The sequence below is a fragment of the Balaenoptera borealis genome (assembly GCF_965194805.1).
Source record: "Balaenoptera borealis genome assembly, chromosome: X".
Taxonomy (NCBI): domain Eukaryota; kingdom Metazoa; phylum Chordata; class Mammalia; order Artiodactyla; family Balaenopteridae; genus Balaenoptera; species Balaenoptera borealis.
In genome coordinates, this window is record NC_138881.1 from 87,494,583 (window position 1) to 87,513,038 (window position 18,456).

Sequence of the window (18,456 nt, forward strand, 5' to 3'; positions counted from 1 at the left end):
TTAAGAGTTTTGGTTTGGACTGAACAGTCAATGAAGGATATTTACCCAAAATGAAATGGTAAGAAATAATTTTTAGGTAGCAATTTATATTTGGTTTCTCATATCCTAGTAAATTGTCTCAACACTAACAACACATATTTCATTACTTACTGAATGTCAGGTCATAACTCTCGATGAAGGTTTCTATGGCTTATGAATCATTGTTCTAGTGCACAGCCATGGAAATGCCATCGAAAGATTATCAATGCAGAACTGCAAAATCATGGTTCATGCTTTCAGATCTGAAATCAACCTCGAGTTTGGCTACTCCAATACCTCTATTTCAAAAATGTCAAGACCTAAATCCAGGAAGCTTGGGATCTGTTCAGGGTCAGAAAAATCTAGCAGATAAACTAATAACAGAAGCTAGATTCACTACACCAGACTCCTATTCAAGGGCTCTCCTCATTTTTACCAGCTAGCAGTAGTACAGACAGGGTATTGCTGCTACTTTCTGAATTTATATCTCTTAAAGCCATTAATACTTGCATTATCAAAGATAATGCAACCAAGCCAGTCACAGAGCCAGGCAAAAAGCCATTTTTCCATAAGATGCTGGTCCTAAACCTTACTGTGAAAAGGCCATGAGAGCCAAACTGAATTGTGATCTTCACCCTTGAAAAACTGTTCTCTCCTTCCTGCTGGTTATAGACAGAAACTTTGGTATAAAAACAAAAAATCCAGGAGATTTCATACTTTCATCCCAGAACAACTGTACAAATGCAGCCTGACTGAATGCACTAAATAGAGTCTTTCAAAAGTTGCCTTCAGTAAGAGAGTTAATAAATTTTAAAAACATCATGTTACAGTGTATTTCTAACTTCCATATTTAGTAAGTGCCATTTATGTAATGTGCGTATGACAAATATTGTAAGGGATTTTTTTTTACTGCTTTGCCATTCCTCCAAAGTGAAAGGTGTCAAAGGTTATGGGATATATAATTTAAGAATGTGAAGAGAAAATTATTTTTATGGGATAATTTTAATGCAGTGTCCTCCTAAGAAAAAGTAACTTACATTATTTTACTCTATTTTGGCGTCCACGGTCTTTCACTTTAGAGGCAAATTAGCAGCATACAGTAACACAGAATATATTGGAAATTATGAACTTTACGATGGCAAAATGCTTTACTGAGATCTTCTGCGGTGGACTTGGTCTCAACCACCTAAGAAGCATTTCCAAAACTGCTTTAAAACACATTTCAATGGCAAATTTTACAGTTTGCTATTAGTAGGCTGTTTACAAGTATCTAATATACTTTGTGTGAACTAAATACCACTTCTACTGAAATAATCAAGAAATATCTTTTTACGTTAGGAGTAATACCTGTTGGTAGGTACAAAAGCACTTATTAAAACCAAAACCACCTTAAAGATGGGCATGAAAACCTTGCTTTACAAGGTCACACCCTCAAATAGCCAAAGAAAATTCTGAAATCTGTGCTTCTGCCTCTGCTCTTTCCTCAGTACAACCCCCTCCACCAGACCCTACCCTACGATCCTAAAATCCAACCGATCCTACCTTAAAGCTCAATATACACTCTAACCTCCCCAAATGTCTAATGTTGTCTCTCCTTACATATACTACTGAAAGTTTCTACACTGCGGGATGCTGAATTTCCCCAAAGGGAGACTTCCTCCCTCTCGTTTCTTTGGCCTTTTCTCTCTCATCTCTGCCCCTTCTCTCCGTCAGTCCCCCTTCCCTTTCCCTGACCTTCTAGTTCCACCGCACTTTTCTACCTTGCCTCCTCTGCTCTCACCAAATCACACCTCAGCTTCCTACAGAGAATACTAAAGCGCCCTGACTGGGAGAGAAATTATGTGGTATTTTTTTCCCTTCGAACTCCTGCCTTGTGAATACCTGCAGTTCCTTTTCCTGGGGGCCATCCTTTTCGGGGCAGGGGGAGGTAGGGAAGCCCCTCTCTGCTTCGTCCGTCTGGCACATTTGGGGCTAGAACGGCGGGGCGGGGCGGGGCGAGCTTGGCCTTTACTGCGCCACAGCAGGTGGGGGGTGGGGCGCTAACGAACCGCGCCCAGTCCGATCTCGGACTGACTGAACTGAGGCAGCGAAGGAGATGGGGCCGCCCCCACACCCCGGGACGGGAACTCACCTTCTCTGAGGCAAGGGCGGGTGTCTACTTTAAAACTACTGCCCCCCCTCCCCGCCGCCGCCATAGTGGAGCCGCCAAAGCCGCCGCCGCCGTCGCCGCAGCCACCGGCAGGCGGGCAGGCAGGGGTGGAGGTGGCGGAGGAGGCAGGCACAACCGCTGCCGCCGCCGCCGCCGCCGCCGCGCAGGCGGTGTAGGAGGAGGAGGAGGCGGCAGAGACGGTAGCTTCCTGAGGGGAAGACTCTGCCGCCAGCGGTGTGGCTGTGCTCCGCGCCGCCGCCAGCAGTGTGGCTGTGCTCCGCGCCGCCGCCATCGCAGCGAGGCGCGGACAATTGCACTTCGTCTCTCTTCAGTTAAGTTCCTTTGTCTCCGCCTCCTTCTTAGCCTCGCCCCCTTGCCCCTCTTCTCTCTTCGGCTCAAGCCTCGTTCTCGCTCCTTCTCTCCACCAATAGGAACGCTTCAGATCCGCGGGCCACCCCTCCCCTTCCCCCACGGCTCGGCGTCACCCGCCTCCCTTCGGAGGGGAAGCAATGGTGACCAAGGGCAAAGGGCGAAAAGCGCGGGATGTAAAAGCACGTGGGCCTCACACAGTGAAGCCTCTTCCGTTGGAGGAGCTAATCTAAAACCAATTTAAGGGAAAAAAATGTCTGGAAACCAATTTATTCCACCCCCAAAATATCTCTAAAATATATCTTCTCCTGCCTTTCTTACAGCCCTCAGTGAACAGAAATCAGCAGAAGCCTTGGTCATGAAGGGTTTCATCATGGTCCCTAAGGTCCTGCTTAACTATGGATCTACCCAACTAAATTACAATAAAAACCTGAGAATCCAGTACCCAACCAAAAAACTAGAATATTACTTATAATTTGAATCTCCTCACCATCTTTTCCCCAACTTCCAAAGAAACCAATATCTTGATTTATATTATTATTTCCATATCCCTTTTACATACATTCTAGCACATAGATGTGTGCCTAAACCATGTTGTTTAGTTTTTGTTTTCAAATTTAACAAAAATTTATATATTTTTCTAGGTAGCATTTTGGGGCTTATTTCTTTCGCTAAAATTTTGTTTCTGAGATTCATCCATGTAGCTGTAGTTCACTCACTGTCAGTGCTGTATAATATCCATCCATTTCTCTGTTGATGGGTATGTGTCATGGTGCATCTGTGCAAAAGTTTCTCTTGGGTATGCTCTCTTTTCCAGTCTCACTTCCATTGCCCTATTTCAAGTACTCATCTCTTGCCAGAACTATGACATCTGTCCCACTGGTCTCCTTTTCTTTGATCTCAAACCCTCCAATCTATTTCCATATTGCTGCCATTTATCACTAGCTCACCTTTGCTTGTTAGACAGTCAAAGGACACACCTTTGCACTATTAGTCTCCCCTCTTACTTCCTTATCTCATCCCCTTCCACTGCCCCCACCTCCCCACACTTCTTTTACTTTATTATTTAGCTGTATTAAACCTTCTTACAGATTCCTATAAAACCTGTTATTTCATGATGTAATGCTATTGTATATATTGCTCCTTCTTCCTGAAATGCCCCTTTCCCCACATTAGGCACCTTCCTACTGAATCCTTATACACCCCTGGAAACCCAAATAATACATCACTTCTTCCAGGTAACATGTCCTGTCCCTGCTTAGACTTAATTCCACCCTCCTCTGTGCTACACCTATATCTTGTGCACATTTTTATTGTGTGCCTCTCTTGTCCATAGCCTGGGACCATTTTGAGACAAAAGACAGTTTGTTTTATTTCTGACTTCTCATGGTCCAGCACAGTAAAGTCCTAGGGCAAAGGTCAAAAACCAGTGGTCCCCAAGCCTAGGTCCCTAAGTCCTTAGGTCTGGTCCACAGATATGTTTTAACTGCACAATTATTTATTTACTTGCCTGTCAACATTTGAAAGGGGGATTTCATACAAAAGAAAAAAGTCTCTTAAAAGCATTTGAACATTTGGCAGTATTGGTTGTGTATTCCTGACTGGCAACAACTGGCTGGAGCTGAATAGCAAATTCAGAGACTTGGAGTGCTAGGCTCTTAAGGACATTTTTTATGCTGTTTTTGTGGTTCAATAATTCACCCAAGATTACCTGAGTCATTAGGTGGTTTCTCTAATGTTCTTTCCTGTCCTTCTCTAAGTTAGTACAGCATTCACTCATCAAAGAAATTACTGGAAAGATCATGCACAAGAAATATTCCACTGAAATAGCCAGTAGGACCAGGTAAGCATAAAAAGGAGTGTAACTTTATTCCTTCCAATATGCGAGGGGGAATCCCTCGATAGCATTGTTTCTGAAAATACGAACCACAGTCTACTGTATAAGAACTATTCAGTCAGAATCTCCTGGGAGTGTGCATCACTCAGGATTCAGTCAGCAAAAGAGAAACTGCACTAGGTATTTCGAACAGAAATGATTTAATGTAGGGAATCAGGTATTTTAAAAAAATCAGAAGGGTTAGAGGAATAAAACTCAGAGGACTTTTCCAAATACTGTCAGCTAGTATTGGATAGCCTTTCCATCCCCTTCTATGCTCTCCCCTGTGTTGCAGAAGCTGGAAGCCTATGAATTACATTTCCCAGACTTTTTGGCCAGCAGGATTCTGAATATGGTTTAGGTCTCACCAATGATAAACATTTTAGAATAGAATGGAGATAAAAACCATTCTTTACATGCACTCCAACAGATACAAAACGTGAGTTTTTGTGGTGGCCTTAACATTCTTCTGCAAGGTTTGCACCCAAAGGCTTTGGAGGACCTGTAAGATTAGCAGTGGTTTTCTGGAGCCTGCTGACCTCTGTGTGACAGTGACAATTTCCTGTCTTTGGACTATAGCAGTCAACAAATATTTATTAAATTATAGAGTTACTTCTTCCTTCTTAGGCTCTATGGAAAATTCTGTGTCTGCTGTTCAATCAAACAGTAAAAAGAGGGGAGAGGATAATGCATGAAATAAAAGAAAGTAGTTAATTTTCTGCCCATTCCCCAACTCCATTTGGTGACATGCCATAAAACAAAAATGCCACCAAATCTGAGTTATACACTGTGACAATATGCACCTACTTTCCTGTCTTCCTCTTATACTTCTCATTGCTCTCTATGACAGTAATGCTATTAAGTGAATGCCAAAGTAATTTCTTTCACAAGAGAGAGGAGGTGGAATGTGGCGGAGAGTAACAATTGGTGAAAGCCTGCTATGGGCTAGTCCTTTCCCATAATTTCCCAGTCGTCTCACAACAGTGATATTACACTGGGCTCATTAACCCCATTTAAAGAATGCACTCAGCCTCATGGATGTAACTAACTTTTCCATGGTTTTCAATTTAGTGATTGAAATGGTTTGTTTATATCACTGGACCAGAGGGAGGAGGACAGTATTGGTTGAAATGAGTTTTAACTACCAACTCCCCAAATCATAGAGAGAAGACAGGGGTGGGGGGTTGTGGAAGTGGGTCTAAGGTGGAGGTCAAAAATAAATAAAGGAATATATCTTTGAATATTTGAGAAATCAATAAGAAAAAGCATACCAATTGTTATTTCGCTATTTCTACAGTGAAACATAATATGCTTTGTTTGGAATAATGTGGGGAAATTAAAAATTCATTATTGCCAAACACGATACACTTAAAGATATCAGAAAATGGAAAAAATAATTAGAACATAATTTAGTGGCATATAGCTAGTGTGACTGACATAATAGGGAGGGTGGGAGGGAGGGAGACGCAAGAGGGAAGAGATATGGGGATATATGTATATGTATAGCTGATTCACTTTGTTAAAAAGCAGAAACTAACACACCATTGTAAAGCAATTATACTCCAATAAAGATGTTAAAAAAAAATGAATCTGACTAAGTAAAACAGTGATGTTCAAATGTTATCAACAAATAAATCAAAGCTGAAAAACAATGGCAATCAAATATCCGGTTGTTCAACAACAGTAAAATTAAAGAAAAGCAAATAGACACATTGATATGTACAAATAAGAAAGACATAAAATAGCATGTATAATGTGACAAAGTTTTAAACACAAAATATATGCATATGAACATACAGATATAACAACTGAATTATGTACAAACACATAAAATGTATCTGCAGAATACTAAGAGTATTTCATATTTCTCCATTGTTGAAGCAGTAATAGTTATATAGATAAAATTATGACAGCATAAGATGTATCTCATTAGGAATTGATGTTATAGAAGTGTATTTTTATTAATATGAAAGCTGTCAAATATCTATACAGTTAAATGAAAAGGAAGTTATACAGAGACTTCACAGAAAATATATCTGTGTATGCCTAATGTCTTGGTCTCATGGTATACACTTGCGTATATTCTCATTCTTGTTCTTTGCTCCCCACCCCCATCACACAGACACACAGACACATAGACAGACAGACACACACACACACACAGAACTCTCTTGTCAGTCTAGAGAGGGTCTGAGGGGAACATCCTACCATGTGATTTAGCATCCAGATCTCTACCAGAATCACTCTTAATGCTCCATATGCTCCATAAACATGCAGAAAATTCCAGAAAATTCTTACTGGTTGAGAACTATAGGGAAGTGTTTTCCTAAACCTAAGTTTATCGTCTATGATGGGTTAAGGGAAGAGCAGTTTAGGTATTGGTCACTTAATCACCCAATGGAGTTTGGAGTCAGGGACACATTTCAGCGCCCCACCTTCACTTGTTTCATGTGCTTTCCTGCCTTCTGATTTTTACATTTTATGTTATCCATCCTCTTTACATCGCCATGCAGCTCTTGCTTTAAGAGACATCAACTGCCCTCTTAGGTCCTATTTAGAGTTGTTCTTTCAGCTAGAGACTACTCAGCATTAAAGTGACAATGAAGTTAAATAAAAGTAATTGCCTAAGTAATAGTATGAGCTAGAAAATTTTTTAAATTTAGAACTAATCTTACCACCCAGCCAATAATTATTTTCTGTATGTAAAGAATGTCAGAATAAATGTCACTGTAGCCATTTTTTGTTATTGCAAAAGGTTGTATTTCACGTGAGCATTTAAAAAATATTTAGCTCTATTATAGAGAGATTTTATGCTACAGGAAGTGTCTGAGAATTTAGTTTGCTGATATTTGGTGTGCGTGTGTGTGTGTGTGTGTGTGTACTGAAAAGACCAGATCCACGTCTTTGAAATTCTCTTCAACAGAGCCACTCACAAGTCTTTTCTTCAAGGAAGATTTTCTTTTAAAATAGCTCCATTCTAGAAGTGTTTGGGTGAGGGTCTGAATATTTTTACAGGGTCTTGTAAAACTACTCCAAAGCACCACAGGACATTTACTTCACTATAATAATGAGTTGGCATTTATTGGGTGCTGAACATGATGACAGAGAATGTGACCTACCTCAGGTCCTACAAAGACTGATGGGTCTGACTATGGGATACACACCGGCTGACTCTCACTTTAGCACTCAATCTAACAGACCTACTCCCTTCAGTATTTTGTCTTGTCAGCCTCCAGGGACAGCGTAGATGTGAGGTCCCCAGAAGTAAGGATCTTGCAACTCTATAGCAAGTTTATATAGTGATAGTTCACAGAGTCCTTCCCCAAAGACACCTATAGCCTTTTACTTAACTAATTGTACATTGGGGAACAATTACCCAGGCATATTTAGGCTCTTGGACATGGAGTTCTAGTTGACATTGATGCCTGAAGACCTAAAGCATATTCATGGCTCTCTGTTTGAGAGGTAGCATATGAATTATCCCAGGTCTGACTCACTGTGGTTCTAATAAGTCTATGAAACAATCTGCTTGGCATCTCTCTGATCCACAAATATATAATTAGAGTAAATGTACATGGCAGGTGGCAGAACCTCCACATCGGTTCCTTAGCCTGTGAGGAAAAAACTATTATTCTGGGGAAATCCAAGTGGAAGCCTCTGAAATTGCTACTACTCTGGCCAAGACAGTAAATTTTAAAAAAATCCTGTGGGGAGTGGCAGAAATTTGTCCCACCCTTAAAGACTTAGAGGATGCAGTGGTAATAATGCCCATCATTTTCCCACTTAATTTATCAGTCTGGACCATAAAAAAGTCCAGAGGGACTATGGAGGAGGAGAATAAGCCACCACAAACTGAAACAAGTATTAGCCTCAATTGCAGCTGCCATATTGGTTGTGGTATCTTTGCTAGAGCAGATTAACATGGCTTTAAGTACACAGGACATGGCCACTAATCTAACAAATGAGTTCTTTCCCATCCTTACCATGAAGAACGTCCAGGCACAGTTCACATTCACGTGATTTGGACAAACTAATTAATGTAAGCCTTTGTCCCAGAGATACGTTAACATTCCAATTCTATTATAACATAGTTTGAAGAGATATGGAACATGTGGACATTCTGCAGAATATTGCTTTGGTCCACTATATAGATGATATCATGTTAATTGGATCAGATGAGAAAGAACTGGTAGGTACATTTGAGTCCTTAGTAAAACAGATAATGTTCCAGAGGGTGGGAGATAAAACAATCACAGATTCACATCAGTGAAGTGTTTAGGGGTCTAGTGCTGTTGGGCACACAGGGACAATCTTATGAACGTACAGGATGTATTATAGCATTTTTAGCCATCCATCATCAAGTAGGATAGATAAGACACCTGATAGACCTCTTCAGATTTTGGAGGCAGCATATTCCAACTTGGAAGTACTGTTCTGACACATTTACCTAGTGGTATGCAAGAATACCAACTTTGAGTTGGGCTTAATCGAGAAAAGGCTCTGTAGTAGGTCCAAGTTGGGGTGTATGCAGCCTTGCTGCTTGGGCCATATGACCCAACAGATCCTATGATATTAAAGGTAGGTACATGTAGAGGGAATAGATGACGTGTACTTTATGGCAAGCCTCAGCAGGATATTTACAACATAATATCTTATGTCCTGGAGCAAGGGCATGCCATGTGCAATGAAGAATTAGATACCATTCAAAAAAGACCCCCCAGCACATTATTGGGCCTTGGTAGAGACAAAGCACCTGATCCTTTGACACTAAGTGAATATACAGCTAGAATTTCCCATCGTGAGCTGAATACTGTCAGACCCACGAAATCATAAACTTGAGTGGGTCCAGCAATGATTCATTGTAAATTGGAAGTGATATGGCTGGGATTGGGCATGGGCAGGTCCCCAAAGCACAATTAAACTACTGGTGTGGGTGGCCCAGGCTCCCAAGTTAGCAAAACTGTTGCATCAGAGGCTCAAGTCTCAAGTCACACTTGTGGCCACGGGAGATTCCTTATGACTCGCTTGGAGAAAGAAACATTCATGTATGGGTTGGCCCAGTATGCAGGTACAAGCTGAATATGGAATGCTGCTGCACTAAGCTTCGCTCAGAGGTAGCCTTGAAAGACATACATTTTAAGGGTAAAGTTTCCCAATGTGCAGCGCTGTAGGGAGAGCATCTGGTCATTCACCTTGGTTCAAAGAGAACTGGCCCAAGGTAAGAATATATATGAATTCACAGGCAGTGGAGAATGACTTGTCAAGTTGGTCAGGGTCCTGGAAGGAGAAAGATAGAATATCCAGTACAAGAAAATCTGGAGAGGAGTTATGTGGATGGACTAATGGGAGTAGGCAAAAAGTGAACATCTTTGTATTGCATATTAATACCCACTAAAGAGCACCTACCACAGAAGAGGTACTAAACAATCAAGCAGACAGACTAAACTAGCCAGTTGACCTTAGACAGTTCCTGTTAGAATCCTACTACAGTGCTAGCAAAATGGTTACTTGAAGGGAGCATTAATATAATTAATGAATTATATTAATCAATTAATATAATTAATGTTCATTAATGAAAATGATGTAGATTATGTATGGGCCCAACAGTATGTATCTCCTGAATCCATTTCTCTGTTTAGCAGTCCCACTATTATGCTCTGTCACTCTGTCCATCTTTTCCTTTTGGAGATCAATGGAAAATTTTCTCCTATATCATACTATACAATAATTTCAGGGGTTAGGAAAACACATGAAAGAAAAGAAAATAATAAAAATTATCCTTCTCTTTACCAACTCCATTAGGTAATTTATCCTATAACCACTGAATGTTGAAAACAATGTGAACTGGGACTCGAATGCATAACTGTCTGACTCCAAAGAAATATTTAATGCCACTAAATTCTATGACAGTTTGTTACACAGCAATAGATAACTGGAACAGTAGGTATTAAAGTGACTTCTTTATGTGAGGGAGAAAGCAGAGTGAGGCCAGTTCCTGAATGTGCCCAATGTGGCAAACCTTCTTAGGTTTTCTCATTTTCTCATCTTCCTTGCATGATCCCAGTGATCATGCATGGAAGGTTCCGTTGCTCCCATCTTGAAGATGGGCAATGCCTGAGTTACAGGAGGTAAATTACATTTCCTGGGATAGGCGTGCACGCGCACACACACACACACGTCTGGAGACTATACATCCAAATATTGCTGTTGGTTTATCTTGTGATGTGGCAAGAAGAGAGGCAACAACATAAAAAGTTCTTCTTATATTGATATATTTTCCAATGCTTGCCTCAAATATATTAATTTGGTCATCAGGAAAAGAACTTGATATACATTTTTAAAATGTAAGAAATGGGGTTTTAAATTGAATCAAAAAATTATTTTGTGTAAATGTATTTCTCTTACATTCAAAGGTGTTAAATATGTATCATTGACAGAAAAAAATGGGGTTATAAACACCTTTTACGTGCATCTTTTGTTCAGTCATATATCACAGTATATGTATAGTGTTAATATACAGTATATATTTTTTTCAATAATATAATATATAATACTATATATTCTCTTAGTATGTCATTAGCTTCTGAACACTCCTTACACCTTTCTCTTCCTCTCCCTCTCTCTCTCTCTCTTTCCCCCGTGTCTTACACAAACACACACATACAAACACACAAACACACACACCTTTCTTGTTAGCTGAGAAAAGATCTAAAGAATACTTTTTGTCATGTGATTTAGTGTTTGAGTGCTCTGCCTGATTTCCTGTACCACATAAAACCCCTTCATGCCCCTTCAACTCCTTGTTACCTGTTACGTGATGTCCAAACTATAATATTGGGAGTCTTCGCCAGATGGCACTGACCTGTGACTGAAAACAATATATATAGCAATCTATTTTAAATATAGATTGTGAAAAAGTATAGAAAAAACCCTAATAGCCATATTCAGTGTTAACCTTTTTCTTCACTCTTAAATTATTATTATGAATGCAAATAGTAAAATTTTGCATTTACATTATCACATGGTGCTTTTAGGGTCGGTGGATGTAAAAGGCCTGCAAAGAGAGTCCACAGTGTGCAGGGACTTAGGGACCTTAGCACAGTGGCCTGGATACAGACTGAAGCAGCAGATGCCAGGATGTCAACTACCCACAACCAGAGCTAACCAGTTTCACTTTAGCCACCAAGAAACTTCTCAGACCATCCATTTCCCAGCAGAGGGTCTATGCGGGTCTGTTCATATAACAGTGCCAGAAGGAGGGTACTGGATTGGGCAAAATGCAATAAACTTCCCCAGTCTCCAACCACTAACCTTTATTCTTTTTCTGGTTGGCTGGGAGGAATACAAGTAATGATATATTCAGCAAACATATATTGAGAATATGTTAAATGCCAGGATCAATACTGCTTAAGTTATGTGCATTCTCTCTTTTACTCTTCACTACACTTTTATATGGTGTGTACTTCCACTTCTAGTTCACAGATGGGGAAATAAATGTTTAGGAAAAATACATAACTCTGGTCAATTATCATGTAACCAGCAATAAGTTTGAAGTCAAGAAGTTTGAAGTTTGAAGTTTTTATTAAATATGTCTGTATATTGGATCTCTTTTTGAACATGCCATTTTATTCCTGAATGATTTGTCATCCCCTTTCTAGCCATAAATGGGCACTTTTCACTTATAGGTCTAGGTATACAATATCCAAATGTAACAGCACCTTCAAATTAATGACATACCCCCATTCTATTACCCCATTTCTATCCTGGCACAAATCATGCTGAATTGGTGCCTGGATGAAGGGCAAATAATAGAATGAGACTCACCAAAAATTTAGTCTGCCTCCACCCCAAAAGGTTATTCTGTATGCCACAAGGAAGCTTTCCACAAAAGTCTGCTGTCTTTTCCCAATATGATGGTTTTAAAGTTTGGTTAACTAGAGGTTCCTCTTTCCAAGGAATAGAAGTCTCCACACCTGATACTACTTACAACTGTGTGGCTCTTCCAGTGAAGAAAGATCTTAACTTAGTTCTCTGGGCCAGTATTGCTAAATAGGAAACCAGCTGTGGATCCACCTCATGACAGTGATACCAAATGGGGAGCCACTACAAGATCTGGGATGACAATGCCTATGACTCTCATCATAATAAACAGGCAGCCCCAGCACACCAGGGACTATATGCCAAAGGCCCAAAGTTGTGGAACATGCTAGTTCTGCTTGTTCTTCCTGTGCCTTATTTGGCTCATGGTTTGGATGTGGGATTCCACCACTTCAGCTCAATGCCAAACTGCTTGGGTTCCTTTTTATCCTACTTGTTTGAAGTATTCAATCAGTTCAGTTTCCCCATAAGAAGTTACTCCGTAACACCTGGAGGGCAAAAGGCAAATATTCAGCCACTTTTGTAATATTTTTCCAAATGTGAAACTTTGCTTTAAAGTCTTAAAGGTAGCTCAGGATTCATGTCAGGAGTTCCTGGTCCCCCTGCCCCACTAGGCTCCTTACAGGTATCACCCACAAGCCAGTAATGGACAAGGACACAGACAACAAACCATCACCTCGGAAATGATGGCCTCAGCCCAGCAGTCCAGCACTTTCAAGATGATGACATCTGCCCAGTAGATGAACACATCTCAAATGACGATCTCAGCACAACTTGGCAGTCCTAGCCTTGACGCTGACACTGCAAGATGTCCTGCCAACACAATCCAATGCCAAAACCCACCAAATAAAGATTCTGACCAGGCTCACCTTCTCTGTTCCCAGACTCAACCCTTGGCTCTTCCACCCCACCTATATACCCACCTGGATCCCCTATAATTTCCCTAACTGCCCTCTCTTCTCTCTCCTCCTACCTTATCCCTCAATTTCAATCTATGCAGGCCTCGTTCCCTACCTAGATGATGCCAGTGCCACCATGGTTATTGTCAACTGCTTAAATGAAGATCCTACCCATCCTGCTTACCTACATCTCTATGATTTCATATCCTCTCTTATACCATGTAAGAATACCTTGCAAGAACTAAAGCCTATTGGCAGGCCCCATTATCTATCCTGCTGCATCAAAGAACTCCTTGCAGATTATTTAGATTTGTTCTTGACCCACTCTTTTCCATCTCCATGCACTGCCTTCTTGGTGTAAACTAGCACCCTCTAAGTTAGCTGATTTACTCCTACTGGTGCCACACCATTTAATTTCTCCTCTTGGGTACCTAAAACCTGAATTGGGATCCTCACCTCCACTATCTCTTCACAAAGGCCTAAAACTCTACCTACTACTATGCATAGCAATTGGGACCTGGCCATGATTACTGTACCTATAATCGTTCCCACATCATTTTCCATTGTGGCCCCCACAACTGCAGTAGCTATGATTTCCCCTTGTCCAACAACCCACACTTCACTCTCCACTATTTCGCAGTCATCATTCCCAGTTCCTCCTTTCTTTGACTTGCTGGAAAATATTTATGCAACATGTTACCTAAGAGCTAAACCTCTAATAATGCTGGACCTGCTACCTGGTGCTCCAGCCTGGACAACCACTTGTGCACCTAACCCCTGTCCCCTTGGAGGTGTTTGATGTCCATATTGACTACTCATCATTTTCTCCTCATCTGGCGCCCCTGCATTTCTTCCCAGCATTCCCTTGCCCTCATTAAATTTCCCTTCATGGACCGTATATCCTTCCTGTCTCCCACCATCAATCAATATTATACACAGCCATGTCCCTCCATTAAGACTACTTGATCCTCACGTGTCTGCACTGATCTAAATTTTCCCATCAGAAACCCCACTCTCCAAGCCCCCTTGGGCTACTGGTTCTCCTGTGGTACCACTCCTGTTCAGTAGGGTAGCATATTCTACTCCTCCATTCCTCCCCCTTCTGCCTTATGCACTTTGACCTTTGTTTTATGCATATTTAGTCTCTGGTCTCGTTATATCCAATCAGAAAATCAACTTCTCTTATCTAGCCTTCCCACAAAAAGTAGCAGCAAATTATCTTTTTACCTATTATATTGGGCCTCTTCAAAACCTTTGGTATAACAGACACAAATTTAGGTATTTTCAATTTATTAACACAAACTCAATTCTTATAGGACACCCAGACAATGGCATCACTCCTAGAAGACCATGTATATCAAGCAGCTCAAGCCTTAGAAGCCCTTAATGTAGCATAAATTTCTCTAGCTCCTATGGTAACTGATTAAAAGTTAGCATTGGACTACCTACTGCCATATCAGGGTGAAGTTTGTGCCTTAAAGATGGGCCAATAGTACAGGAAAAGTCTTTGGAATATTCCAACAGATAGAGCAAACCAAATAATAAATAATATTACAAAAGTACTCTAAGAGATTCCCTGGGCCCTGGTTGATTTCTTCTCCTGGATTTCTCCTTCTGCCTGCAGTGAAGGTGCTGTACTATCTTTCAAGGCGTTATAATAATTGCTGGCCTGATTATTTTGAGTTGGTTTTGCAAATTTGATCTCTCTCAAGCATACGTTTATCTATAGGAAATGTAGTAGGTTGCTGTGCTAACTCAGACCTCAGGGATAAACTGCGAAGACCACTGGAAAAAATCTGTATCCTAACTGATGTTTGATTTAGTACCAGCGACCTCTAGGCCACATTTCCTATTTGTATCTGTTGCCTCCTTCAGCATCCTAATAAGGCTCACCCTGCCCACACACATACTCCACAAGTTATTGCACCCTCTTGATGCCTCTTTTAAACTTTATGCTAATAGCTGTCTCTTAAATTTCATGCCAGTTGGGATTCCATATTTTTTAATTGAAGTATAGTTGATTTACAATATTATATTAGTTTTTAGCTGTACAACATAGTGAGTGATTTGGTATTTTTACAGATTATACACCATTTAAAGTTATTATGAAATATTGCTATATTCCCTGTGCTGTACATTATATCCCTGTATCTTATTTATTTTATACCTACTAGTTTGTACTTCTTAATCTCCTTCCCCTATCTTGCCCATCCCTCCATCCTTCTCCCCTCTGGTAACCACTAGTTATAAAATGCCCGTGCACTTGCCTCTCTCCCTCTCTCTCTCTCTCTCTCTCTCTCTCTCTCTCTCTCTCCTTCTCTCCCCCCAGACTTTTTCCCAAAACAACCATCTTCCTAGCATCTTGCCTCAGAATTTCCCCACTTGTGTGAGTAACACATCTTTCTTTGATAGTACCAAAGAATTACTGTCTTGATTTTCAGTGTCTGAACCTAATATTTGCAGGCAAGGAGGTTTTATTTTTTAAATATTTATCTATTTATTTATTGAGGTAACATTGGTTTATAACATTACATAGTTTCATTTGTACAACATTATATTTCTACCTCTGTATACACTACAGTGTGCTCACCACCAAAAATTTAGTTTCCATCCATCAGCATATAGTTGATCCCCTTTACTCATTTTGCCCTCCCCACCCCTTCCCCTCTGGTAACCACTACTCTGTTCTCTGTATCTATGTGTTTTTTTTTTTGATTTGGTTTGTTCATTTATTTTGTTTTTTGTTTGTTTGTTTTTTATAGATGTCACAGTCGAGATGGCATAACAAGATGGTTTATTTACCCTCCACAACAGCCAAAACAATCGGGATAGGCTGTCCTTCCTCCAACTGGTTTGAGTCTGCCTAGGCAAGCAGGTACACATGCCCAGCTGAATCCTACCAGAGGCCTCTGCTCCCACTCACTGTCCCCAGCCTCCATTCTACATCATTCAATGCAACATATCTGGAAAGGGAGACCACCACCATTTCACATGCACATCTATTTAAGCAATAGGGCAGAGGATGAAGAAAAGGAGATGGGAACTCTGAGAAACAATGAATACGTTATAATCTGAAAAATCTGTCTTTCTTGGAGAGGAAAACCAAATTGGGGGGGGGAGGAATTCTGTCCTTTTGGAGAGAAAAGACAAAAACAGGGGAAACACTTTTGCTATGATATAAGCAAATTCATCCATTTAATTCAACACACACTTACTAAATATCCACTATGTTCCAGGAATTGTACTAGATGTTGGAGAAAGAAAGGTGAATAAGAGAGCATACTCCTTGACCTCAGGGAGTTTATAGTCTGATGGAGTAGGCAGACAAGTAATCAGGCTTAAGATACATGTAAAGAGTGCTACGAGGATATTCCAGGATGAAAGGAGAGAGATCCCTGTTGGGTAATTAACTGAATATAGGGGTTTCAGTGAGGCTTCACAGAGAAGTGACTTCTAAACTGGTGTTTAAGGATGAAAAAGAGTGGAACAGTGTGAGGGTGTTTTAGACATAATATTTCAGAATTCAAAAGAGATGAGCATGCATGATGTCAGGGAGACATGGGAAAATATAGTCCATTCAAAGGTCAGTGGGTGATTGGATTCAGCTGAAGTATAGGGTATACATAGAGAAGAAGCTAAAGAAGGAAATGTCAGGAGTCAAATCATTAAGAGTCTTGGGTGGTATGCCAAGGGGTCTGGACTTTATTCTTTGGTTGGTGGGAGTTACTGAAGAGTTTAAAGCAGGGAAGTGATAGAATCAGGTTTGTTTTTGAGATATAACATTTTGATAGCACCGTGGAGGGCAATTTAATTAGGAGACGGGAGAGGCTGGTTAAAAGAATTTAGCAGTGATCTGTATCCAGTGATACAGTTTTATTGATGTAACAATAGCTAAAATTAAGGCACTGACAATAGGAATAAGGAAGAGTGAACAAATCCAAGTGATAATTAGGAGGTAGGAATTGGCAGCTAAGTGGATGAAGGAGAATGATAAGAAGTGATAAAAAATGACTTCCAAATTTCTGACTTGGACCACGTGGCTGTTTGTTAAGGTAGAAAATACCAGAGGGAAAGAAAGAGAGAGCAAGAGAAAGAAACAGTTTTGGTGGAAGAAGAGAAAAGAAAAAAAGGGGAAGACTTTTATTTTGTATGTCCAGTTTGATGAGCTCTGAAGAGTGTCTTAGAAGCAACTGAGTGTGTGGGTCTACAATTTAGGAACAAGATCAGGAGGTTGAGATTTGTGAATCATCAGCCTATAGGTGGCCGTTAAGGCTAAGGGCCTGACTGGGCTCATGTAACAAGCTTGTATAAAGTGAAATGAGAATGAGCTAACAATAAAGCCTGCCATAGGAAAGGCTAATATATCAGGGGCAGTTAGAGAAATAAAGCCAACAGGGGCAATTGAGATGCACTAGGCACATTTCATGAGAATCACAAGAAAGTGGTGTCACAGAATCAAGGGTAGGAAGTATCAATTGATGAAGAGTTCAAATAAGATAAAGACTGAAAAGCATCTGCTGGAATTAGCCTTGGTAAAAGCCATTTTACTGGAGGGATGGGAGGACTGTAGTCCACAGTAGGTTCAAGAAGGAATGGGAAGTAAAAAAGTGGAGATAACTATAAGAGACAATTCTTCTTTTAAAAGATACTTGGGGGCTTCCCTGGTGGCGCAGTGGTTGAGAATCTGCCTGCCAATGCAGGGGACATGGGTTCGAGCCCTGATCTGGGAAGATCCCACATGCCGTGGAGCAACCGTGAGCCACAACTACTGAGCCTGCGCGTTTGGAGCTTGTGCTCTGCAACAAGAGAGGCTGTGATAGTGAGAGGCCCGCGCACCGCGATGAAGAGCGGTCCCCGCTTGCCGCAACTGGAGAAAGCCTTCGCACAGAAACGAAGACCCAACACAGCCAAAAAAAAAAAAAAAAAAAAAAACTTGGTTGTGAAAACAATGACCAAAGAATCTCCATCTTGTTTATTGGCTGCAATGAAAAATCCAGTGGATAGTGAAATGTCAAGGGAAGGAGAAAGGACAATTTAAGGAGGAAGGTCCTAATGTCACAGGAGGGCAGGGGCATTTCAGAACACAGATGTATGATTTAGTTTTGAAAAAGGAGGTCTCCCATTCCACTAAACTTCTAGGGAAGATTGTAAGGATGAGTGGAGATACAGATATTGTCATAAGGGTAGGAGGAGGAACTGTAGGGAATCACATGTTCCGGACTCTGTTTTCTCTGACAAGTAGATGACATCATTTGATGAAAACAGAG

General features: G+C 40.7%; 1 protein-coding gene across 5 annotated transcripts in view; it reads right to left on the reverse strand.

Moving 5' to 3' along the window:
• Window positions 1–17,926, reverse strand: part of ZMAT1 (zinc finger matrin-type 1) — a 55,976-nt gene extending 38,050 nt beyond the window's left edge. The window contains exon 1 of one of the 5 annotated variants that reach the window (XM_082376456.1): window positions 2,150–17,926. In XM_082376456.1, coding sequence (XP_082232582.1) covers window positions 2,150–2,459 — 310 coding nt within the window. In that variant the 5' untranslated portion in view covers window positions 2,460–17,926. Of the gene's footprint in view, window positions 1–1,899 lie in introns of all 5 variants that reach the window. The other 4 variants (XM_082376461.1, XM_082376455.1, XM_082376457.1 and 1 more) reach the window with 4 other exon arrangements.
• Between the last annotated feature and the right edge of the window lie 530 nt (window positions 17,927–18,456).